The following is a 21,711-nucleotide window of genomic DNA, read 5'->3' on the forward strand; positions in this document are numbered from 1 at the left end:
AAAACACTCAGAACTTAGTCTCTGATGGTTATAACTGTACAGGAAAATGGAAAAAGTAAAACTAATTTAGTAAACTGTATTTAATAGTACACTAATTAAAACATTTTAAACATGGAGAAGTAAAGTGTTTAATCTCTTTGTAAAAATCTTAAGCATAGTTTGAACAGTGCTTACTTTCCTGACATATAACTTACAAGCAAGCATCTTTCCTAAACCTTGGTGAATTGTCATACTCCTTTCTAAGATGGGATTAATTTCCAACATGTTATTTGCACTTTCAATGTCATGAAACATCTCTGCTCCTTTAATGAGGTATTTTTTGCCAGCATCACTTGCTCTGGAATAACTTCACACTTTTTCATCACAACCACTTTCCTCATTTGTGTGGAAGAGTTTGCCTTCACTAAATTTTCTTGCGGCTGCGTACCTAAAGTCTCTCAAATGGTGGGAGGGTCAACACTGCCACAGTTAGCTAGGTCTTCTATAATTCCATTACATTCTATTCAAATTTCACTTCCAGCATTATCACTTTTTGTTTCTTTGTTATACTTTGATCTTTCTTGGCTGATTCCCTCCTTTGATTATCCACTTTTACAAAATGTCATGCAGGCTTATGAATGGATAGAAGGAGGCAACACAACTACATACTTTGCTGTCTGTGGGTGAACTAAATAATGGCTACATAATGACGATTCACTGACAGGCACTGAAAGAAGTGACATGATTAGCCACTGATCACAATACTTATCTGTTGTTACATAATGACTGGACTGAAGAGCTAACAATAGTTTGCACTTTACATAATTACTCACAGTTAATATACCATGGCAAATGAAATTTGAGCCATATTGTTGGAAACTGGCATTATTTAACTAAAGCATGTTAACTGATATCCATACAGAGTTGACCCACACAAAGTGCATGCAGAACTGTCTGAAGGTACTAGAGGTCAAACTGCAGGCAAGATTAAGGAGCTATGATCTCTAGGAGATGGAGAATACAGAGGTAAGTTGTAGATTTCCCTCAGCTTTTTCCTTGGGTTTATTTTCTCAATCCCAGCCAGAAGAGAGAGAATCTGAGCACAAAGGAAGGCTTACTGTTCTAAGAAAGCAGAGATTGGAGTTCGTGCCCTACGCAAGCAGAGATATTTTGGTTCACACACGGGGTATTCAGTTGCAATTCCAGAATGATTGTGACTACGAGTAAGGGCACTTTTTCCAGAAGCTAAATACAGGAAATTTATACTGTCTTATGTTATGGGCATGGCAATCAGTTTAATGCTAGAGAATCCAGGAAGAAAGGGAAGCTGGAAGGGTACAATGTAAGGGATGACCAAAGTAGCTTCTCTGTGAAATTCCGTGCAAAGAGGCTGGAATTTAACCTTGTACCATCAATCCTAAGATGTACCAATCACTCACAGGATTACAGTTCATACTTCATACTTCATAAAGTGGTATCAAGAAATTAAATGCTGCTATATTTACCATTTTGTAAACCCATCCAGAGTTGCTTATGATCTTTTTTCTGCATTTCATTGATTACTTGACTTTTGTGCTTTAAAGCATCAGCTTCTTTCACGCAGGACATAAAATGAGCTTCAATTACATCCTTAGATGGACAGTGCAGAAGGTCCTTTTCTGGAAAACTCTATCAAAGAAAAAAACATATACATATAAAATAGGTACACACATTACAAAACTAGCTTCTTAAAGAACCGTTGTCCCCCAATTTTCCAATATTTTAAGCAAACCATCTATTGCTTTCGCAATAAAGATTTCAGTACAATTCCAAGCACTTTTTAAATTAACTTTAAAATCTTAAGCTGCCTGCCATATTTTGTATTTTTCACAAATAATCCTTATGTAATACGGCATGTATTTATAACAACATGAAAAAAGATATGAAAGAGCAATAATTTTTAAAACAGCTTTTTGACTGACTATACCTAGTGTTGACAAGAATGTGGGTGGAAATGTAAAATGGTACAACCACTCTGGAAAAGAGTTTGATAGTTTCTTTTAAAAAGTAAACGTACACCTACCATCTGATTCTGTCATTCTACAACTAGGCATTTACTTAAGAGAAATAAAAGCATTATGTCCACAAAGACTTGTACATGAATGTTTACAGCAGCTTTATTTGTAACAGTAAAATAACAGGAAACTTAAATGTCAACAGGTAAACAAATACATAAACTGTGGTATAAACTTATCAAAGTGTACACTTTTAACATGTATAGTCTGCTGTAGTACACTTAGAGCTTAACAAAACTGTTAAAATTTAAGGTCAAATAGCTAAATTTACATCCTATACCTTCACTCAGTCTTTTAGGCAGTTGAGGTGACGATCACTGGACAAATAAGCAGTTATGTAAATCAGATGACTAACACACTTTTCACTGAAAAAAGAAAGATACTAACAATAATAGCTAACTCTAATTGAACACTTAGTATGTGACAGACATTGTACTAAGACTTTTAATATGGATCATGTAATTTAATCTTCGTAACAATCCTTGAGGTAAACACTATAGTTATTGCTAATTTTTGATTAAAAAATAAATAAATAAAGCTCAGGGAGTGGACTGAATCATACAGCTTACAAGTGGTAGAGCTAGGATTAGTCTGACTCAGGAGTCCCAGCTCTTAACCACCACTTCCTCCCCCAGACCTAAATATGTTACTTAATAATTATATTCAAACATTATCTTACAAAAAAATCTTATATATATATAATCTTATATATCAAAATTATCTTACAAAAAAAGACATTGTTTTATAAGTCCTCCAATAAAAACTGGGTCAAATAATAATGGTAGAAAGTAGCAATTAGGTATAGCCTACTCATGTTACTGTATTAATAGACAACATTCAATTATCCAAGTCATGTAATCCTGAATGACAAGCAAATTTATGGTACATGCCCTCCTCCAAAGGAAAAGGCACTTTACTACCTACGGCTATTTCCCAAAGCATACTTTTTAAATGCAAATAATCAGTCATACGTCCTTTCATTCTCAGAGAGCCTGGCCTCACAGTTTCTGCTGTGTGAAAGGGGAGCCACTATGTAACTACCCCCTGGTCACAGCTGCCTAGAGTAGGAGGAGACAGCTGAGACAATCAAATTGTCTCTCAAGGTACAAAGGGATCCCAGATTCATGGTGCTCTTGAACTTGAAGTCCATTAAGAATTAGAATGGGTGCTTTCAGCACAGGCACACAAAGGCAAACAATAGGAGAAAATATAAAATTTCATAAAAATGAAAAAGCAAAAGGAAAATATGAGAGATAGGCAAAACTAAAAGCTGAGAGAGGATATGGGCAGCAGAGAGACGGTCCCTGCCTTAATCAACTTCACAACAGTATCTGCATCTGCTTTGATTCCGCTAGACTGAGGGTACTTGCCTTGGCTTCCTGACCAGGACAAAGAATTAAGTGTGCATCACATCAATTCTATGATATTCAGATGTATTAGTATTATGATAGTTATTTCTATTTAAGAAAATATTAACTTTGTTATACTTCATCTATAAAATCAGAAGGGCTTTTTCAGATACTGTACAATTCTTTATGATGCTGATTAACCACTTTGGTTATGAATGAGTGCCAGAAAATATAAAAGTTCACATTCCAAAGATTATATTATTTTCACATAGTTTGATTTATGATCTGTTTAAACTTAAGTACTATTAGAATTTCTTAAAATTGTCTACAAGCTATTACGGGAAAAAAAGGAGTTAAGATCTCTCAAACCAGTGGTTTGAGAAATCAGGGGAGGGGAAGAATCACACTATTTTTCAGTGTTGCTACAGCATAGGCTGCTAATTCCTTCAATGGCTCTTATAACCAGAGAAGGTGCAGGAGTTTTGTTTTCCCCAAACTTCCACTACTTTGCAGGTTTCTAAACTTAACCAATGCTGACACCTAAAATTGACAGCTGACAATTCCAAAAGACTAGTCTGTATAGCAAAGGGGGTGAGGGGGGTGATCTATCAAGAGAGTGAATATTTGTATACCTCGCCTTCAAAAGACAATGCCCTATCTAGGAGAGAGGTGAACTCTGCAATGAAATGAACTCAGGGGAAATGTGAGAGCAGGAGCTATCTGCTTAGGCAGCCACAGGAGTTGAATTGATTGTCGCAATGAATAAAGTGACAGATGTCTCAGCCAAAGTCCCCCCAGCTCCTACTTATGAAATGCTCTTCTTTCCATGATCAGCTTGGGATGGGGTGGGAAATTTTTTTTAAAGTCTCACAATAAAATTACAAGCAGAATCTTGTATTCCAAAAAAATTCTTGCAAAAAAAGGCAGTAACACCATATTTATTTGCTTTCATTAATCTTCCAAGTCAGAATGCCTGATAAACTAAATCTAATTCCACTTTTTTTCTGAAAGGTCATACTGACTTAGATATTATTACCTGTATCATTTAATTAAGATATTAATCCAGGCAGTCTGGAATATGTTCAGATATATTAGAGATAACCACATAACACTCAATGAAACACTAAACTAAAACTACTTACAAAGTACATGAGGTAAAAAAAAAGCCTTTCAGTCTATTTTTAATATTACAAGTTCTATTATGACAATGGAGCAAAACAAAAAAATATTTCCCATACAATCCATTAAGAATCTAACATGATATTGAAAATATGAAGATGTCAGTACATACTGTTACAGACTCAATGTTTGTCTCCCTCAATACTCACATGTTGAAGTCTTAACCCTGGAGGTGGCTATAGTTGGAGATGGGGCCTCTAAGGAAGCAACTAAGGTCAAATGAGGTCATAAGGGTGAGGCCCCATATCCAATAGGATTAGTGTCCTTAGGAGAAAAGACAGCAGAAATTTCACTCCCTCTCCCCATACACAAGGAGGAAAGGCTATGTGAGGAGACAGTGAGAGGCAACTGTCTGCACACCAGGAAGAGTCCTCACCAGAAACTGAACTCTGCTGGAACTTGATCTTGAATTTTCTGGCCTTATGAACTGTAAGAAAATAAATTTCTGTTTTTTAAGCCACTCAGTCTGTGGTATTTTGTTACGGCAGTCCAAGTAGACTAACATACATAGCAATGTGATTTTATTTTATTGTTGAGTCATTTCTAATAGTAGACTCAGCATTCTGACAGGGAAAATATGAGGCTATAGTTTAAATAAGGCATACTTTTATAAAATCTTATAATGTCATTTCCAAAATTACTCTAGTTTGTGTGCATGTGAAGACAGAAAGGGAAGGGATTTTTCAAATATTTCTTCCAAAGTATTATTTTTCAGACTGAGAGAAAAATATAAAAGAAATTAGAAATTAATCAATGCTAAAGTCAGCAGTAAAATTTGTTAAACTTTCTTGATTTTCTTAAATCTTCTCATTTTACCAAGATCCAATCTGCAAACTTTCCTGCAACCAATCGTCTCTTTCCCTCCTGGTACTATCTAAGGGATATCTCCCACCCTGTTTACCAGATCTCAATTTTTTGATCTTTGAAATCCAGTTCAATTAATTATTCCCTTCTCTTCCTGAAATACTTAATAACAGTTTCCCTCTAATATCACTTCCCATTAGTTTTTCATAAAAAGTAAAATCATCACCCAAAGCAAAAAGAAAAAACCTTTCTCTCAAATTCAGCTTCCCTCTTGCTCTTCGCCCCTTCAGAGCCAACCTTTAAACCCATCAAGCTGACATTCAGCTTTTACATATCATCCATGTAACCTATCTGCTATTCTCACCACTATGCCAAGACTGCTCTCTTCAAGGTCAACAATGATACCTTTTAGTCTTTTGTTGTTTTAAGCCCTCACTGAACATCTAACACCTGTGACTACCCTCCCTGAAGGAGTCATCCTCAAGTCTGTGTTATCACACTTCTCTTTTCCCTCTTACCTTTCATTCTCATTTGCAAGAGCCTATATTGGGGCCATTCCTTAAATGTTGGTATTTTTCAAGTTTCTGGCCTAGGATCTCTTCACTTTTTTCATTCCATATACTCACCCTGAGGAAGCTTACCTACGTCCACACCATGTATAGATTAATGAGTCTCAACCTCTGTCTCCAGCCAAGAACCTTCTCATGAACTTAGGACCCATTCATCCATTAATCTTGTAGATAAGTCCATTCTGCATATGAAACTCAACAAATCAGAAAGTAGACAATTTCCCCCTTGACTCCTCCTTCTCCCCATCTCTCACATTTAATCAAGTTCTGTTGAATCTACATCCCAAATAGATCTGAATCCATTCACTTTCAACATTTCCAATGCCACTTTCCTGGAACAAACCTAACAACTATCTGATATTTCTGTAAAACCTCGAAACTGTGTCCCATGCCCAAAATCTTACCCAATTTAATTCATTTTTCACCTTTGGAGTCACAGTGATCTTTCTAAAACACAAACCAATCTTCTCACTCAGCTGCTCTGCTCTACTTTAAAATGAAATCAAACTTCTAACGCTTTCAACATTCTGAATGACTTATTTCCTGCTAACCTCTCTGGCATAGTCTCTTACTCCCATTTTACATACTCTATTCTCTCTCCCTTCTCTCTCACATAGAGTCTCTGCTCGAACGATCTTGAATATCTGTCATCTGCTCATTCTTTCAGCCATACTCTCTCACTTCTGTTACTTTGCACAAACTGTTTCTTTTGCCTGGAACATTCTCTCTCCTTGCCTATCTCTCAACCACTTACATGCTGACCTGAAAACAATCCTCCTCAAAAATTCAGGTTCAGTCTTGATCACTTCCTTCAGGAAGTTCCTCTTACTGCTCAAGTCTAGGTTATGTTCACAAAGTCCTTATACCTGACTCTAATACCATTTATATTCTTATGTCACAGTACTCTTAAAGCTCCGCAAGGAGAGACCATGACTGTTCTCAGCTCTTAGGCCTCTCAATAAAGTTTTTAAAATAAGTGAATCTTATTGAAATATGATTCACATACAGTTAAATGCAGGCATTTTATACCTACAGTTGGATGATTTTTGACACTGCCTAAGTGTCAGCCCAAACAAGGTATAGAGTATCACCACCACCTTCCAAAAAGTTCCTTGGTACCCTCTGCAATCATTGAGTTCCCTCATTCTGAACCTCAACTAATCACTGATCTGATTTCTACCACCAGAGATAAGTTCTGCCTGTAATATAATCACAGCAATAGAATCATACAATATGAGGTATTGTGTACTCTAGCAGCTTTCGCTTAGCATGTTTTTAAGATTCACTTTTGTTACTGCATGTATCAGTAGTTAGTTTCTTTTTTGTTGCTGAGTAGTGTACCACTGAATGAATATACCACCATCGGTTAATCCAAAAACTTGTTAGTAGACGTTAAGATTGTATGCAGATTTCAACCATTATTAAGAAAGCTGCTATGAACATTAGTTTACAAGTCTTCTAAGACCATGTTTTCATTTTTCTTCAGTATATACCTTGAAACAGAAATGTTGGGCCATAGAGTAAATTTATGTTTAACTTTATTTAAAAAATGTTCTCCAAGATGAACATACAATTTTACATTCCCTCCAGCGATGTAAGAGAGTTCTGGTTACTCTGTGTCCTCAAACTTGGTACTGTCAGTATTTTTAATTTTAGTCATTCTAGTGAGTGTGAAAATGGGCACTGAAATTTGTCAAAAGATTTTTTTGTATCTATTCATATGATTTTTCTACTTTTTCCTGTTAATGTGCTAAATGATATCAATTCACTGATATTTGAAAGTTGAGCCACCCTTCTATTTGAGGTACGGTATCAACACAGTCACAGTGTATTGTCCTTTTTATATGTTGCTGAATTCGATTTGCTTACATTTTCTTGAGAGTCTCCACACCTAAGTTCATGAGAAATATTGGCCTACACTTTTCTTTTAGTATCTTTTATAGGTCTTGGGACCACAGTTATTTTTGCCTGTAAAACCAATTGGGGAATAGAATATTCCTTCCCCTTCTATTTTTTTTTTTAAATTTTCTTTAGTTTATTGTTTTTACAAAAAGAAACCAACAGCAGGGATCCAATCGTATGTGAAATCTCAAGTCTTCATCCCTTTTCCTTGGTCTCCGTATACAAAGGTGCTGCTTATCTAGCATGTCCTGTTCTTCATTTTCTCTCATCTGTTTTCCAGATCTCTTATTTGATCCTTTCTTTCTAAGCCTCCTGAGGCCCCTGCCATGAGTTGTCTTGGTTGGGAAGCCAGATACATCATCATAGTTCTCACGAGTGTTCTACTTGGAGCCTTTCTTCTTCCCACCAAAACCAAACTTCTGGTTGTTGGTTTTTTTGTTTGTTTGTTTTTAGGTTTATTTATTTTTACTTTATTGATTTGTTTAATGGAGGAACTGAGGATTGAACCCAGGACCTCCTGCATGCTAAGCATGCTGTCTACCACTGAGCTATATCCTCCTCCCCAAACTTGGCATTGGGCCCCTTCTTCACCTGCTAGCTTTTGGATCCCTCCTTCATGCTCTGTACAACAGGTTTCTCTCCCTCAACAAAGTCCAATTTATCAGAGCAGCCCCTTCTAATATTTCTTAATGGCACTCATGAAAAAAGTCTAAAGTCTAATTATTCATTTCTTAAATACTTGATAGAATTCACCAACAAAACTAGGCAATGAATTTTACATTGTGAGAATTTTTTAAAACCACAAATCCAACTTCTTTATATATTAAGGAGTAATTCATAGCTGCTAGTTCTTCTCTTGTCAGTTTTGGTAAATTATATCTCCACTGAATTTGTCCACTTGTCAAATTTGTTGGCATAAAGTTGTTCATAATATTTCTTACTATCCTATATTAATGGGGTGTTGTCAGTCTTACAAGTATTCTTAACACATTGATTGCCCACTGATGGCAATCAAAGGGTTGGAAAACAATTAGGAACAGTGGTAGTGCCTTCTCAAGCACCATAGGAAGGATGAGTGCCTTGGTCCAAAAACCCAACTTTGTCTGGTTACAGTCAGCAGTGTTTTGTACAGAAGCACTTTACCTTAATGCTGACCCTATTCTGCTTAGCAAACCTGAGTTTGGATCCCTAATAATCACTCTCAAAATTCAAAATGAAAATTTCTGTTCTTAACAAAACCAAAACACATCAATTCAGCACCATGTTATTAAGACAGGAAGAAAACACTAACTTATTGTTGGTTTTGTTTACTCTATTAATTTTTTTAAGGATATGCATTAGAACTTGGCATTTTAAAGAGCCCACTATCTTCATCTGTATTTAGATGTTACTAAATTTTTGAATCATACTATTAATTTTCCTTTTGAAAAGGTATACACACTGTAAGTAACCATTTGATTATCATGCAGCTTTGCAAGTAGCATGCCTATAGGAATAATGAAAATATCAAAGGAAAAAAATCACAGAGACAGAGAAATAAAACAAAGGTAGCAAAATGTTAACAACTGGCAAATTCAGGTGAAAGGTAAGTGAGTGCTCAACTCTCAGCTTTCCCAGTAAAAGTTTGAATTTTTCAAAATAAAAAATTGAGAAAAGATAAGTAAGATAATTTTCTCAGTAGGTTAATCAAGTTTAGGAATCAAAAATGTCCTTGAAGCTAACAGAAAACCCTGAAAAAGATACCATTTTCACTTGTGCTTTGGCAAACAGAGAAAGCAAAGTAAGTATCTAGATCTACATGTTTTAAAGCAGCTAACACTTTACAATTACATAATATTTCTCTTTCAGAATTCAAAAAATAATATAACAATTCCTACGAAAACATTAATTTTCTGAATCATTATAAACTTTTGGTTTCATACACACTACTAACTTTTAAATCTGCATTGTTCTCCAAACTCTCATTGTTCAACATGTGGTCTCGTGGATCAACAGCAATGCATTACCTGTGAACTTGTTAAAAATGCAGAACCTCTGCTCTCAACCCAAACTTATAGATTCAGAACCAAAATCTGCACTTTAACAAGACACACAGGTGATTTGTATGTACAATAAATTTTGAAAAGCACTGCTCTAGAAATAAAATTCACTTACTATAAACATTACAAATCTATTCAAATAATGAGCATCATATGTGCAATCTATAAAAAAGACACAAATGAAGTTATTTACAAAACAGAAACAGATTCACAGATATACAAAACAAGCTTATGGTTACCTGGTGGAAAGGGGGTGGGAAAGGATAAACTGGGAGTTTGAGATGTGTAGATAATTAACTACTATATATAAAATAGATAAACAGTAAGTTGATACTGTATAGCACAGAGAACTATATTCAATATCTTACAGTAACCTATAATAAAAAAGAATATGAAAAGGAATATATGTATGTATGTATGACTGAAATATTATGCTGTACACCAGAAATTGACACAATGTTGTAAACTGACTATATTTCAATTTAAAAAAAAAAGCACATCCTTCCTTCCCTGTTCACTTCCTTGTGCTTCACTGTTGCTCCCTGAGATCACATTCCCGAGTAAATTGCCCACATGGAAAAAAAGAAGCATCCAAGTCAGTGAAAAATTAGAGAAAATGTCCTTTTGAAAAATTTTTAACAAGTTTCCTCCCCAAGAATTCAGTCTGAACTACAAACTGACCCAGTTTGTAGATGGGGCAGTCACTTGGAGACTTTAGTACTGCACAAAATATAATTAAAATCAATTAATATCTTGAAAGCAACTATAAAAGAAATAAATCCCAAGCAGTCTGGTTAAAGCACAGACATCACTATACATGATACAAAATCATAAAAGATAAGATACAGACTGATGCTTCAACTGACAGAAAGCTGTTAATCAAATTTAATCTGTTGATGAGAAATTATTCTCTAGAAACAAAAAAAAAAATGCTTCCTCAGTCTAAAAGCACTACTCCTCTATCTGCAAATTTAATGCTTACTCAGTTTCATTACAATCAATCAAACGCCATAAGGCAACACAATCGGGTGTGGGCCCACATCAATCTATACAAGCTATCAGTTAAATACCTGAGGACAACCTTTAAGGTAAACTAGGTCTTATAACTCCAAATAAAGGGAACTTAGTACACAGAAAGAAATCTGGGAAATAATTTTTTCCTCAAAAACAGGCCAGGGTCAGAAAGAGTAAGAGCAGCTGATAGAAACACATTGGTAGTTTGAGCAAATTTGAAACATCCTCTACAATTTCCTGATAGCTCTAAAACTCTGCTTTCTATTTCATTTCCTCTAGTAAATGTTCCATCTGGGAAGAAAATTTATGACCTACTAAGGAGCCCAAAGAGCAATTCATTTAAAAATAACAAGACTAAACCCATTACATGTTAACATAAAAACTGTTATTTTCATGAAAAATAACTATCTTTTCCAGGAACAACAACAAAACTTTAGGGGGAGGACTGGCACTGTTACACAGTTTTGTAAATATCTTTAATGTCTGGCTTAATACAAAATAGATGGATTATTTTATTTGCTTCCCTATCTAATATTATGCAGTTATTCTTGTTAACCTACACACATATACAGACTTAGAAAAATATGTAGATGGAAAAAGTAGTTTAATAGCCTTTTCAGATTTGTGGATATTCTTTTTTGATATTACATCAAATTCAATAAGTATAACTTACTACAAAATTAATGTGGAATTTGAAACTACATCAATAAACATTTTGACCTCTGGTACATTAAAATCCCTGAAGCTAACCTCACACTTTGAACAGATCTTTTACACAAGCATGATTTTGCAACATCATGTATTGGTCATTTGGAAAATACTTGTTTACTGAGTTAAGGTAGCTCTTCTCCAACCGTTTTCACATGTGATTACATAAAATCTATTAAAAATCAGATTTGTTAAAATGACTACCTATTTCAACAGAAAATTCTTTAACAATAATAAAGCGCTCAAGCTCATAATGGCAGATACATGTGATCCAAAATTCTAATTTTCACTTAAAAATTCAAATCTTATCGTTAGCAACAAATACTGTCAGTTGTTTTCTTTGCAGTGAGAGGTTCACTTTATTTTCAAGAAGTTGTCTGACAAATGCCCATCTGAATAAACCACAGTTTATCTGTCACTCTTTCCAATAAAAAATGGTGTTCTATGAAAAAAGTGGCTTGCTATTTAGCTTACAACAAAAACAAGGGCACAAGTGCTTTTCCTTAAGACAACCATCATATTTGGCACACAGCAAAGGTGCTTTATGTAAGTGTACTTTCCATTTCATCAATGGCAGATTAAAAAGACAAGACCATAAGTCAAAATTAATAGTAATTAATAATTTGTACTGCTTCACCCAGAACAGTCTAAGCGTATTGTGGTGAAGAATACAATGACCACTAGTACAGGCTGATGCATGGCCTTGCCTTGTACTAAGGTACCAACAGTTTTACCTATCATTGCTTTTGCAGATCAGTACAAATGTAAACACAGCAGAAATGTTAAATAGCACCTTAATATTATTAGGGAATAGATTTACTTTATGGATCCTGTGAGAGGGTTTCAGGAACGCCCATGGGCCTGGGTCCATAGACCACTTTGAAAATCGTAACACTATGCTAATCATAAGAATTCAAAGCACTTCCTATCATTATTACAATTGATCAACTCATTCAATCAATAATTACAGAGGGCTTAGCATGTAGTGCCAGCTAGGTGCCATAGTGTCTGAGTGTCTTCTGTGTCATTCACTCACGTATCCCAGGCTCCTAGAACAGTGCCTGGCTGGCAAACAGCAGGCTCTCTGTTATTTGTTGAATGAATAAATAAATAGGTACCTATGATACATTTTATAGTTTTTAAATTTCGAAGTTTTTTAGAGTGCATCCCTCCAATCTAATTATTGGAATTATTTTTCAACATAATGGGAGAGACTTATTAGGCATTATGGAACCTCTACACTTATGCTTGGAATAGTTTACATTCATACCATTATGAACTTAAATTATATATACAGGTAGTCCTTGCTTTTCATGGTAACTGAAACGCATGCATATCAAAACCTCACTGTGTGTGGATCCATGGTAACTAAAAATCTATGGTAACATGGTGCTGTGCAAAGTCTGTTAAGTGCAAATAATAGGGAAATAAATGCCTAGGACCCACAAATTCTATTTCAGTAAAACAGGAAGGAAAGCATCTTAGGAAGAATGGGTAAACTACCATTACTGGGCAGTGACTTAGGGTGAGTGTCCCTTACAGGAAAGCAAATCAGACACCTAAATGACTTTTCAAACTTTTAACACGTTTCCCTCCCACTCTATCTCACCATTTGAGAATCACTGCCTAGTGATCAACTAATAGAGGTAGTTCAATTCTTCACTGGTATTTGTGAACTGCCTGTGGGGTGGGGGATGGAGAATCAGGGTGGTTAGGGAGAAAAGCAACGAACACTTTATAAAATACTGAGACAGAAATAGGTTACAATAAATCTAGCTTATTCTCTTAAAAGCTACAGGAATTAATATTCCTCAAAACAGACTTAGATCAAGTCTTTGGACTTCTGTCTCCTAACCATTCTTTCAATTCGATTAAAATATCCTTAGAGTTATTCAGTGTTAATTAGGTCGCCTCCTTTCCCACCCCCATGTCCGTAAGTACTCAGGACTTTGTTCTTCCTATTTGGTGTTTTGTAATGAACATAACTATTCCAAAATATTACAAATTTTAAACATAGTATACCCAGCTCCAACAAAGAATAAGCATTTATACATTAAATGTTTAAATGGTTCTGTCAAGAGTTAAGAAGAAATTGAAAGGCATTTAATAGATAAATACTAATGGCAGCTTAGCAAATTAAACGGCATCATGGGAAAAGCAATAAACAATTTCACTTAAAAAAAATTCTACTCTAAGTCTACTTACTAAGTACTACAAGTGGGACAAATGGGAAATGCTAAACTATACCTTAAAATGTACTGTGATGTTCCAAGGAAGAGCTGAACTTGATGCAAGAAGATCAAATAGCAAACCAATTGGATAATGCCTAAAAATGAAAGAGTATATTTTTAAAAAATAAAGTTATAACTAAAATCTCAAAATAAATTTCCAGCACATTTTAACATCAAATATCAGGGGGCTGTGACTACAAATCACAGAAAGGAAACATTTTATACGGTTACTTGCCTGGGCTAGTATGGCATAGTTTCCAGGCATCAGGTGGTCTGTCTTCTAAATTTCATTCCCCAGGGAATCCTCAATATGCATAATGAAATTGTGCTAAGTCATCTTTTACTGGCCATGAGAAGTGTTACTTCAACACTTCATCATTCCAGTATTCAAAGTGGGCGACCAGTTTTTTAAAGTTTGCTTAAATATATTTTTTCAATTTATAAAACAACTTAAAATTTTAGAAAATTTTAAGAACTGAGAAGAGCACCTAAAAAAGCATGCAATTGCCTATTCTAGTTATTACTATTAACATTATAGCATATAAATTCCCAGTGTTTCATTTACACAAACATATCTAAATACAAATGAGGTTTATTCTTTACAAACTGCTATAACCTGTTTTTTTCATATAACAATATGTCAACATTTCACCAAATCACTGAGTATTCTTCTACAACATAATTCTAAAGTTTTTTTTTTAATAATAAATTTGGAACTTCCTAATAAGAGAATATTTCCTAATATAACCACTGCTCACAATAAAGCAAATTATTCAGTAATAAACAAAAGTTAATAATACAAACCTTATAAATTTCAATGGACAAGTTATTTTTTCATCTTTTTAAAGAATCTGAAGTAGCTTAATTAGTTAATCAGAATTAAATGATACTCCCAACAAAGACAAGAAGACACAAAGAGGATAGCTTGGTGTTCCGTATAGTCCCATTCTTTCCCGTATAATGCATTGGTGAATTACTTGTAGATTTAACAACTGAAAAATCTGAACATACATCTAATTTCCCTCAAAATGAGCGATCCAAAAACATTACCTGACCAAGATTCAAATATAAGCTAATGCTATTTATGTTTGCTTATTTTTACATAATTGTGGAAAAGTCATCAGTCACTAGAGATCATATACTTATTTAGAATGAATGTAGGATAATGCCCTACTAGCAAAATAAATCAGTGGGTGGTTTTAGTTATGTATGTGTTTCATCTCTTAATTAAACTCTCAAAATTCTCTCTATTCAAAAAGTCAGCATCTAACACAAATCTTTCATAATTAGAAATAAATATGAAAGAAATTTTGGATTAACTACATTATAGAATGTTTCCTTTAGGAAATTCTGAAACTAAGAAAAATTCTAGCCTCAGTTAAAACAAACAAATAAATAAATAAAAAACACTGTACTAGACACAGTTATAGATTCTATCCAATTCTGGTCCTTCTCTTCGAACTCTACCTAATGCCTTACACTTTTACACAACAGACCTTGTTTAGTCTTCATTGTTTTTTTTAGAATGTCCCTCTTAGGTATCAGCAACTAGATTAAAAATGAATGTGGGTACTTAAACTAACAGAGCTTTCCAAATTCTATGTAGATACAATTATAGAATCCCTTAAGCAAATTATATAGCTGACCCTCCTGGATACATCAGTGACCCTTAAAATAACTAGCAATCCAGTGCTGTACACATTCTCTGCCATTCACAAATGGAACTCTATGCAAATTCTAAAGTTAAATCAAATATTATCTTAAAGCAATTTATACTATCACATAAAATCCAATACAATTTTTAAAATAGTAAGTATTTGAGTGGGAAAACAAATTAAACGTAAGACTCATAATCATTTTTTTACTCAGTATTTTTTAAAAATTTACACAAAATCTTGAACAAAGTAGATAATAAATAGTTGTTGAATACATAAATCAAAGATCTGCAGTACAGTTAACCCTCGGTATACCGTAAAGATTCAATGGACCCAATTTTAGGTTCTGAATTTCTTTTCTGAGCATCTCTAACTATTTTAAAATTAGTATTTCATAACTTTTATTCTTTCTTAAAGGTCTTCCAAAAGCCACTTTTAAAAAACAAAAATAATAAAACTAAATAGAATAACCTAGTAATTGCCATATGGATTCACTGGACCCTTTTATAAACCTAAGATATATTATGGGATCTTAGTGATCTTATTTTTCTATCTTTTTAACATTTTGCTATTTCATCATTCTAGAAATTATTTCATTATTACTTATCAATTATTCCCAACTAAGAAAAAAAGATTAAAATAGTACGAATTTGAAAGAATAATGGCATGCCTAGAAGGGTGATAAAATAATGCATTCTTTTTCCATTTTCTTACTGTGTCACCTAAAGTATTACATCACATTTCAATAAAGCATAAAATAAGGATGCAGACCCCAGCTTTGGAGTCTTTTTAGCTATCTTCTTAACACAGTTAAAAATTCAGAGTGTCTTATTTTCCCACTATTGTGGGAAAGAGGAGGAAGATGACAGAGGAAGATGTTATACAATTAGATAAATCAGAAGATTTTTGCAGAGAGACAGAAAGCAGTACTTTAGACTTTAATGATAATGGTAGATTGATCATTTAAGTGAAATCACAGACTATGAGTCTTCAGGTGATAACATCCTAGGTAAATTTTCTAAAACTCAAGAACTCGTAAATAAACAATGTATTTCTAAAGACATATAGCACTCTTATTCAGAGTCACTTAACAGAAAGGATTATGTCATACCATGTTTTATGACTAGAACCTAGACTATTCCATTTTGCTAAAAGGAAGTGTAACAGTATTCTTTCATCTTCAGTGCCATTTGTGCCCTGCATTTACTTGACAGTAAGTAGGCAAATGTTAAAGGTAGATTTGCACAGAAACATGACTGGAAGGAATTAGGGATGCAGAAATTAAAAAGAATTGGACTGATCATTCTAACTGATGTTTACTCATGTAAAAAAAAATTTTACAACAAAAATCACGATCTGTCAAAGGTTTTTAAAATTTCTTAAAGCATTACTGTTAAGCATAAGAAGAGCCGGAAGTAATAAGTTAGAACCTCTCAGAGGTCTTTCTGATTGTTTGACAACTAATGAGCAGTAATTTACATTGAGGACACTGCCCATTTCAGGTATATATACCTTCAAAACCCAGAAAACATGCAGTGAAAATGTGAATTTCTGTATTTAAATTCTTACTAAAACTTCTAACAAAGTGGTTATATACCATTTCTTTATTCTTCTCTAAATTGTTTATAAAGTGACTTAAATATGTATGTGTATATACACAATCAAAATTTTAAGTTTATTTGTCTCAGATAGTAAATGATGACTCTTTTTCCTGATATACTAGGATTAGGATGGAAATTAATCTCTAAAACTTATATTTAAATTTAAATACACATGAAGTATTAACGTAGAAACATTCTAAATGATACAATAGCTAATAATTATCCTGTAACAATCTTTAAAAAATAGAACTAAGTCAGAAAAATTTAGGAGTAAAATAACAATTTATCTTATCTATTGTCAAAGCATAGAGATCATATGTGACTCTATGCAAATGTTTATGTCAGAATGATTTTGATGCAAGGATACTAATGCCAAACAAATACACTATCTGGATTAACTGGTTGCAAGGTTGCTAATTACTAATGAGTCTACTAATATGCAAGAAAATCTGTAAAGCAGAACTGGCAAAAAGCAAAAGTACTGAATTTCTTTCACTTTATTTGATTTACAACAAAGACATCAAAAGTACTAAACTGCACAACTCCTCTAAACAGATACTCTATATAGTTTCCTCAAGAGGCTCCTAATCCATAACACAGAAACCACATTAGCTGTAACTATAAGCAAAGCATACTGTGGCCATTTGGCTGTTACACTGCTACTCCTGTTAATCTACCCTAAATTTAAAAGAAAAGAGAGCGGTGAGGATTTGAACCTGGAATATATCCCAGAAGAGGACTCAACTAGTAAAGATTCAATCTACTGTCCTATAAAAATTGACTGCACCAGAATATTTAGTGTTAGGTGTATTTCCACATTTTATTCATTTTTTTCTTCCTTAAGTCACTCTAGTCTTTTCTAAATTCAATTTTCACAAAGAATAACATTTTTTTTGCATGAGTTTCTTCTTTATTTTGCTAAAATATATACATACATATATGTATACTGGCACATGGCATAGCAATAAGGGACATGCTGCTCTGAGGTCAGCCAAGGGTGCTCATTCTAGTCTGAACATCTGCAGTCAGATAGCAAACCAGTATTTTAAGATAGGCATTGAAAAGAAATTTTCCCCATATACTAGAGTATGGTTGTCTCACTCCATTTCATTGAAATAAATACATCCTATTCATGAGTTTGCTGCGTTAGTGATTCACTGGAAACAGAACTGTAAACCAAAGTAACTTAATGATTACAGTCGACTTTGCCTCACTCTGTGTATGGGACAAACACAAACAATTATAGACTAGCACTGTATTTCACAGCTTTTTTAAGCCTATTCTTAGATATGAAAAAGTACAAAAATAACCAAAGGGATACCACATGTATAAAATGCTAAGTAAACCACACTTCAAAAATTTAGTTTACAGAATAATTTATAAAAGTCTAGAAATTCACAACTTTAGAAAAATGACTGAACATAAGAGAGAAGAGCCGGCAAAGTATTTATGATTAAGATGTTAAAGTTATTCTGTTAAAATTTAGTTTCGAAATCACATAGGTACAACATTAAATTCTGGAATTTAATACTTAAACACCTATGTTTAAGATCAACATTAGTATTTGCTGTCTTTTTTTTTTAATTCAAAAGGTAGTTTCAGCAATTTCTTACTTTCAACAGCCAGTCCTGAAAACAGGTCAATTTACACAAAATAGTAATATCCCATTAGAGACACCTGTTTTACAGCTGACAGAGAACTCTCCCAAATTTTGTACCTGAAGGCCCAGAATCTGACCAGCACTAGGGTATACTAACAAAGTATTCTTTAGAAGAACCAAGAATTTTTCTCTTAGAAGAAGCCTAATATAAAAATAACAAATACAAATCTTGAACACTTGGGTTATGGTTACAAGAAACTTTACCCTTTAAAGTGCAATGTTAGAGCACCCTCTGTTGACTAATGAATGCAAATCACTCAAAAAAAAAAAAGAGGTCCCTACATCTGAGTTAAGATCAGCACTTTCCACTTTCCATATAAAATTTTAAGTTAGAGAGAGAAAGGATGGCAGAGGATAAAGTACTGATCAGATGAAACTTCCTTGGCATCTCTCTACAAAATCAACAATACACTTAGTGTTCATTGTGTGCTTACCACTGTTCTTAAATATTTTCTACTCTAATACGAACAAGTTAAAACGTAAGTAATTAGCACATACAGAATTGGAGAAAACAACAACTCATAAATAGAATATATCATCAGTATGTGTGGTAAAAAAGAAACCTGAACTTAGACCCTCAAAATCTGGTCCTACTTGATCACTTGAGCAAGTTATTTTATTTACTTGAGCCTCAGTTTTCTCAATAAAAAGAAAAGACTTATTTAGATTCATTTATTCATTCAACATTTACTTAGCACTTCTTACATTCTAATGTTTAAGGTGCAAAGCACCTGGGCTCAAGCATCTCACACAGACAATTAAACATCTGCAACAACAATAAAGACGAATAGGAAAAGGAGATATAGACGGAGAAGGCAAATTGATTTATGCTTTCCTCCTTTTATGAATTGTCTGAACTGGTATTTGATTTCCTTTTTCACTTTAATTTACTTAAAACACCAAAGAATCAAGCATAAGACAGATGTTATCATCATATTCAAATAAATGCTCCTCTATTCTTAAGATACTTGTGTGGTCTCAAGGGTCCAAGTCCTACAAAGCTTCAGTGGTAGCTGGTTCCCTACAGTGATTATTCTATCTTATGAAACCCACTGATTAAAAGCCAGGTAGATATTGCTACCCTATTTTCAGGAAGGTAATTCTTTTCACATAGGAGAAAATTGTTATTGTTCGGAGGAAAGAGATAAAAGATCAAAATGTAGCCCAGAGGCTCTGAATTATATTCATGCCTTTGGAAATTATTCATTCCTCAAATATATGGAGTACCAAACAATAGTAAAGGACAAGCTGTATCAAAAGCCACTGAATACAATGAGCTTAGAGCAAGACAAAAATTTTTATGCATGATATTACTTCCATAGTTAACACCCCCAAAACTAAAATAAAGATTCTTGAACACAACTGCTTTAACATAAGCTCTCTAAAAGGAAAAATAACTTCACTCTTTAATAGAAGGGATAAATACTGACAAAGTAGGAACATAATTATCTTGAAGCCAAAATCATTATGAAAGAAATGGGTCCCAACATTGTTTATTGGTATCATATGTAGAATATAAACTTAAAGAATACAAATCATATCAAATGCAAAAATATCACCACATAGGACAGAATAAAACAGCAGCTAAAAAGTGATAACGTAATCATTTACTATAAACACTAAATTGAGGTTTCCCATCTTTTTCAGAGTTTCTCAATTGGCAGTGGTTTTGCACCCCCTACCCAGGATATTTAGCAACATTTTTTATTATCATAGCTGAAGGGAATGGTATTGGTACTAGTGGGCAGAGGCCAGGGCTGCTGCTAAAAATCCTACAATGTACAGAGTAGCACTCCCACAACAAAGAATTATCTGGGTCAAAATGTCAATAGGGCCCACTTGACAACCTCTACTTTACAACAATAAAACTGAAGAGCCCCATGTCACTTGTATGAATTCTTACCATAATCTATAACTAATACACACAAAGCAATACAATTTCAATATCCAACTATAATATAGATAGAACTGTCAAGAACATAGATATATCCTATTGCTACTCACCCACAATCTTTCCCCCTCTTTCCTTTCCCTCTACTCTCCTGATCCTTGCTCCTCTTACACTTCTTTTAAGCCACCTTCCCATTCCAAAACCTCCAATTCTTCTGAGAAATAAAAAGAAACAGAAAACAATGACTCATCTATGCTGCCCAAGGTCTAGAACTATTCAAGAGTCATAATGAGTCTGATAATGTGATTATAAAGCTCAGTACTGTTTTGATTTAAAAACGAACACTATACAAAACAGAAAAAGTTTAGTGATGTGACCCATAACTCAATACAAGATATCACCTTGTGTGTTTCTAAGACATTAATACAAGTCTACTCACTCTTGGAAATTCATCAGCACAATGTGAGTTCCAAAAGTTCACTCCTTGTTTCTAAGTCATTCTGGACTCAAGTCAGCTGTATTTATCATACACCTACTAACTTTCTTTTATTTGCTTTAAATCTCTTTTAAAACTCTTCATTTTTTACTGTTCCCGGATTCAGGCACTAAATCCATTATTAAACTACTTATATTTTCCTATTTCAATTAAAGCTCAACTCAGTTTGTATCTTTTTCATTCAACTACATCTATATGGCAGCATTTCAATGCCTATATCCCACCATATTTTGAGCCATTATTTAATATTCTTCTCTCTGTAATTTCAATTTCATTAAATATTTTTAGAAGTACAATAACCAAAGCTCCCAGTAACAGAAGAAGTACAAAAATACATCATTTGCACATGGATAAGACCAGATTTAGGATTTATTTTCAATTTGTTCTGAAAAAGAATATTTATTTTAAATGTTTCTGAAAAAAATGATATTTTGATAAACTATCTAAATTATTTTTCACACAAAAAGGAAATCTATGTATTTTAAATACTAAGCCAAGGATAAACAAGATGTGCTTATAGCACAGTGGTCAACCACATGTGGCAATCAGTTTGAAAATACCCCTTTAGGTAATCATATGT

General features: G+C 33.7%; 1 protein-coding gene across 1 annotated transcript in view; it reads right to left on the reverse strand.

The window, feature by feature from the left end:
• ATG5 (autophagy related 5) overlaps positions 1 to 21,711 on the reverse strand; it is a 103,802-nt gene that overhangs the window by 68,128 nt on the left and 13,963 nt on the right. Inside the window, exons 4-5 of the mRNA XM_006205619.4 lie at positions 13,845 to 13,923; positions 1,485 to 1,647 (exon numbers count right to left, since the gene is read on the reverse strand). Coding sequence (XP_006205681.1) covers positions 1,485 to 1,647; positions 13,845 to 13,923 — 242 coding nt within the window. The remainder of the gene's footprint in view (positions 1 to 1,484; positions 1,648 to 13,844; positions 13,924 to 21,711) is intronic.

Source organism: Vicugna pacos, chromosome 8, assembly GCF_048564905.1.
Source record: "Vicugna pacos chromosome 8, VicPac4, whole genome shotgun sequence".
NCBI classification, from domain to species: domain Eukaryota; kingdom Metazoa; phylum Chordata; class Mammalia; order Artiodactyla; family Camelidae; genus Vicugna; species Vicugna pacos.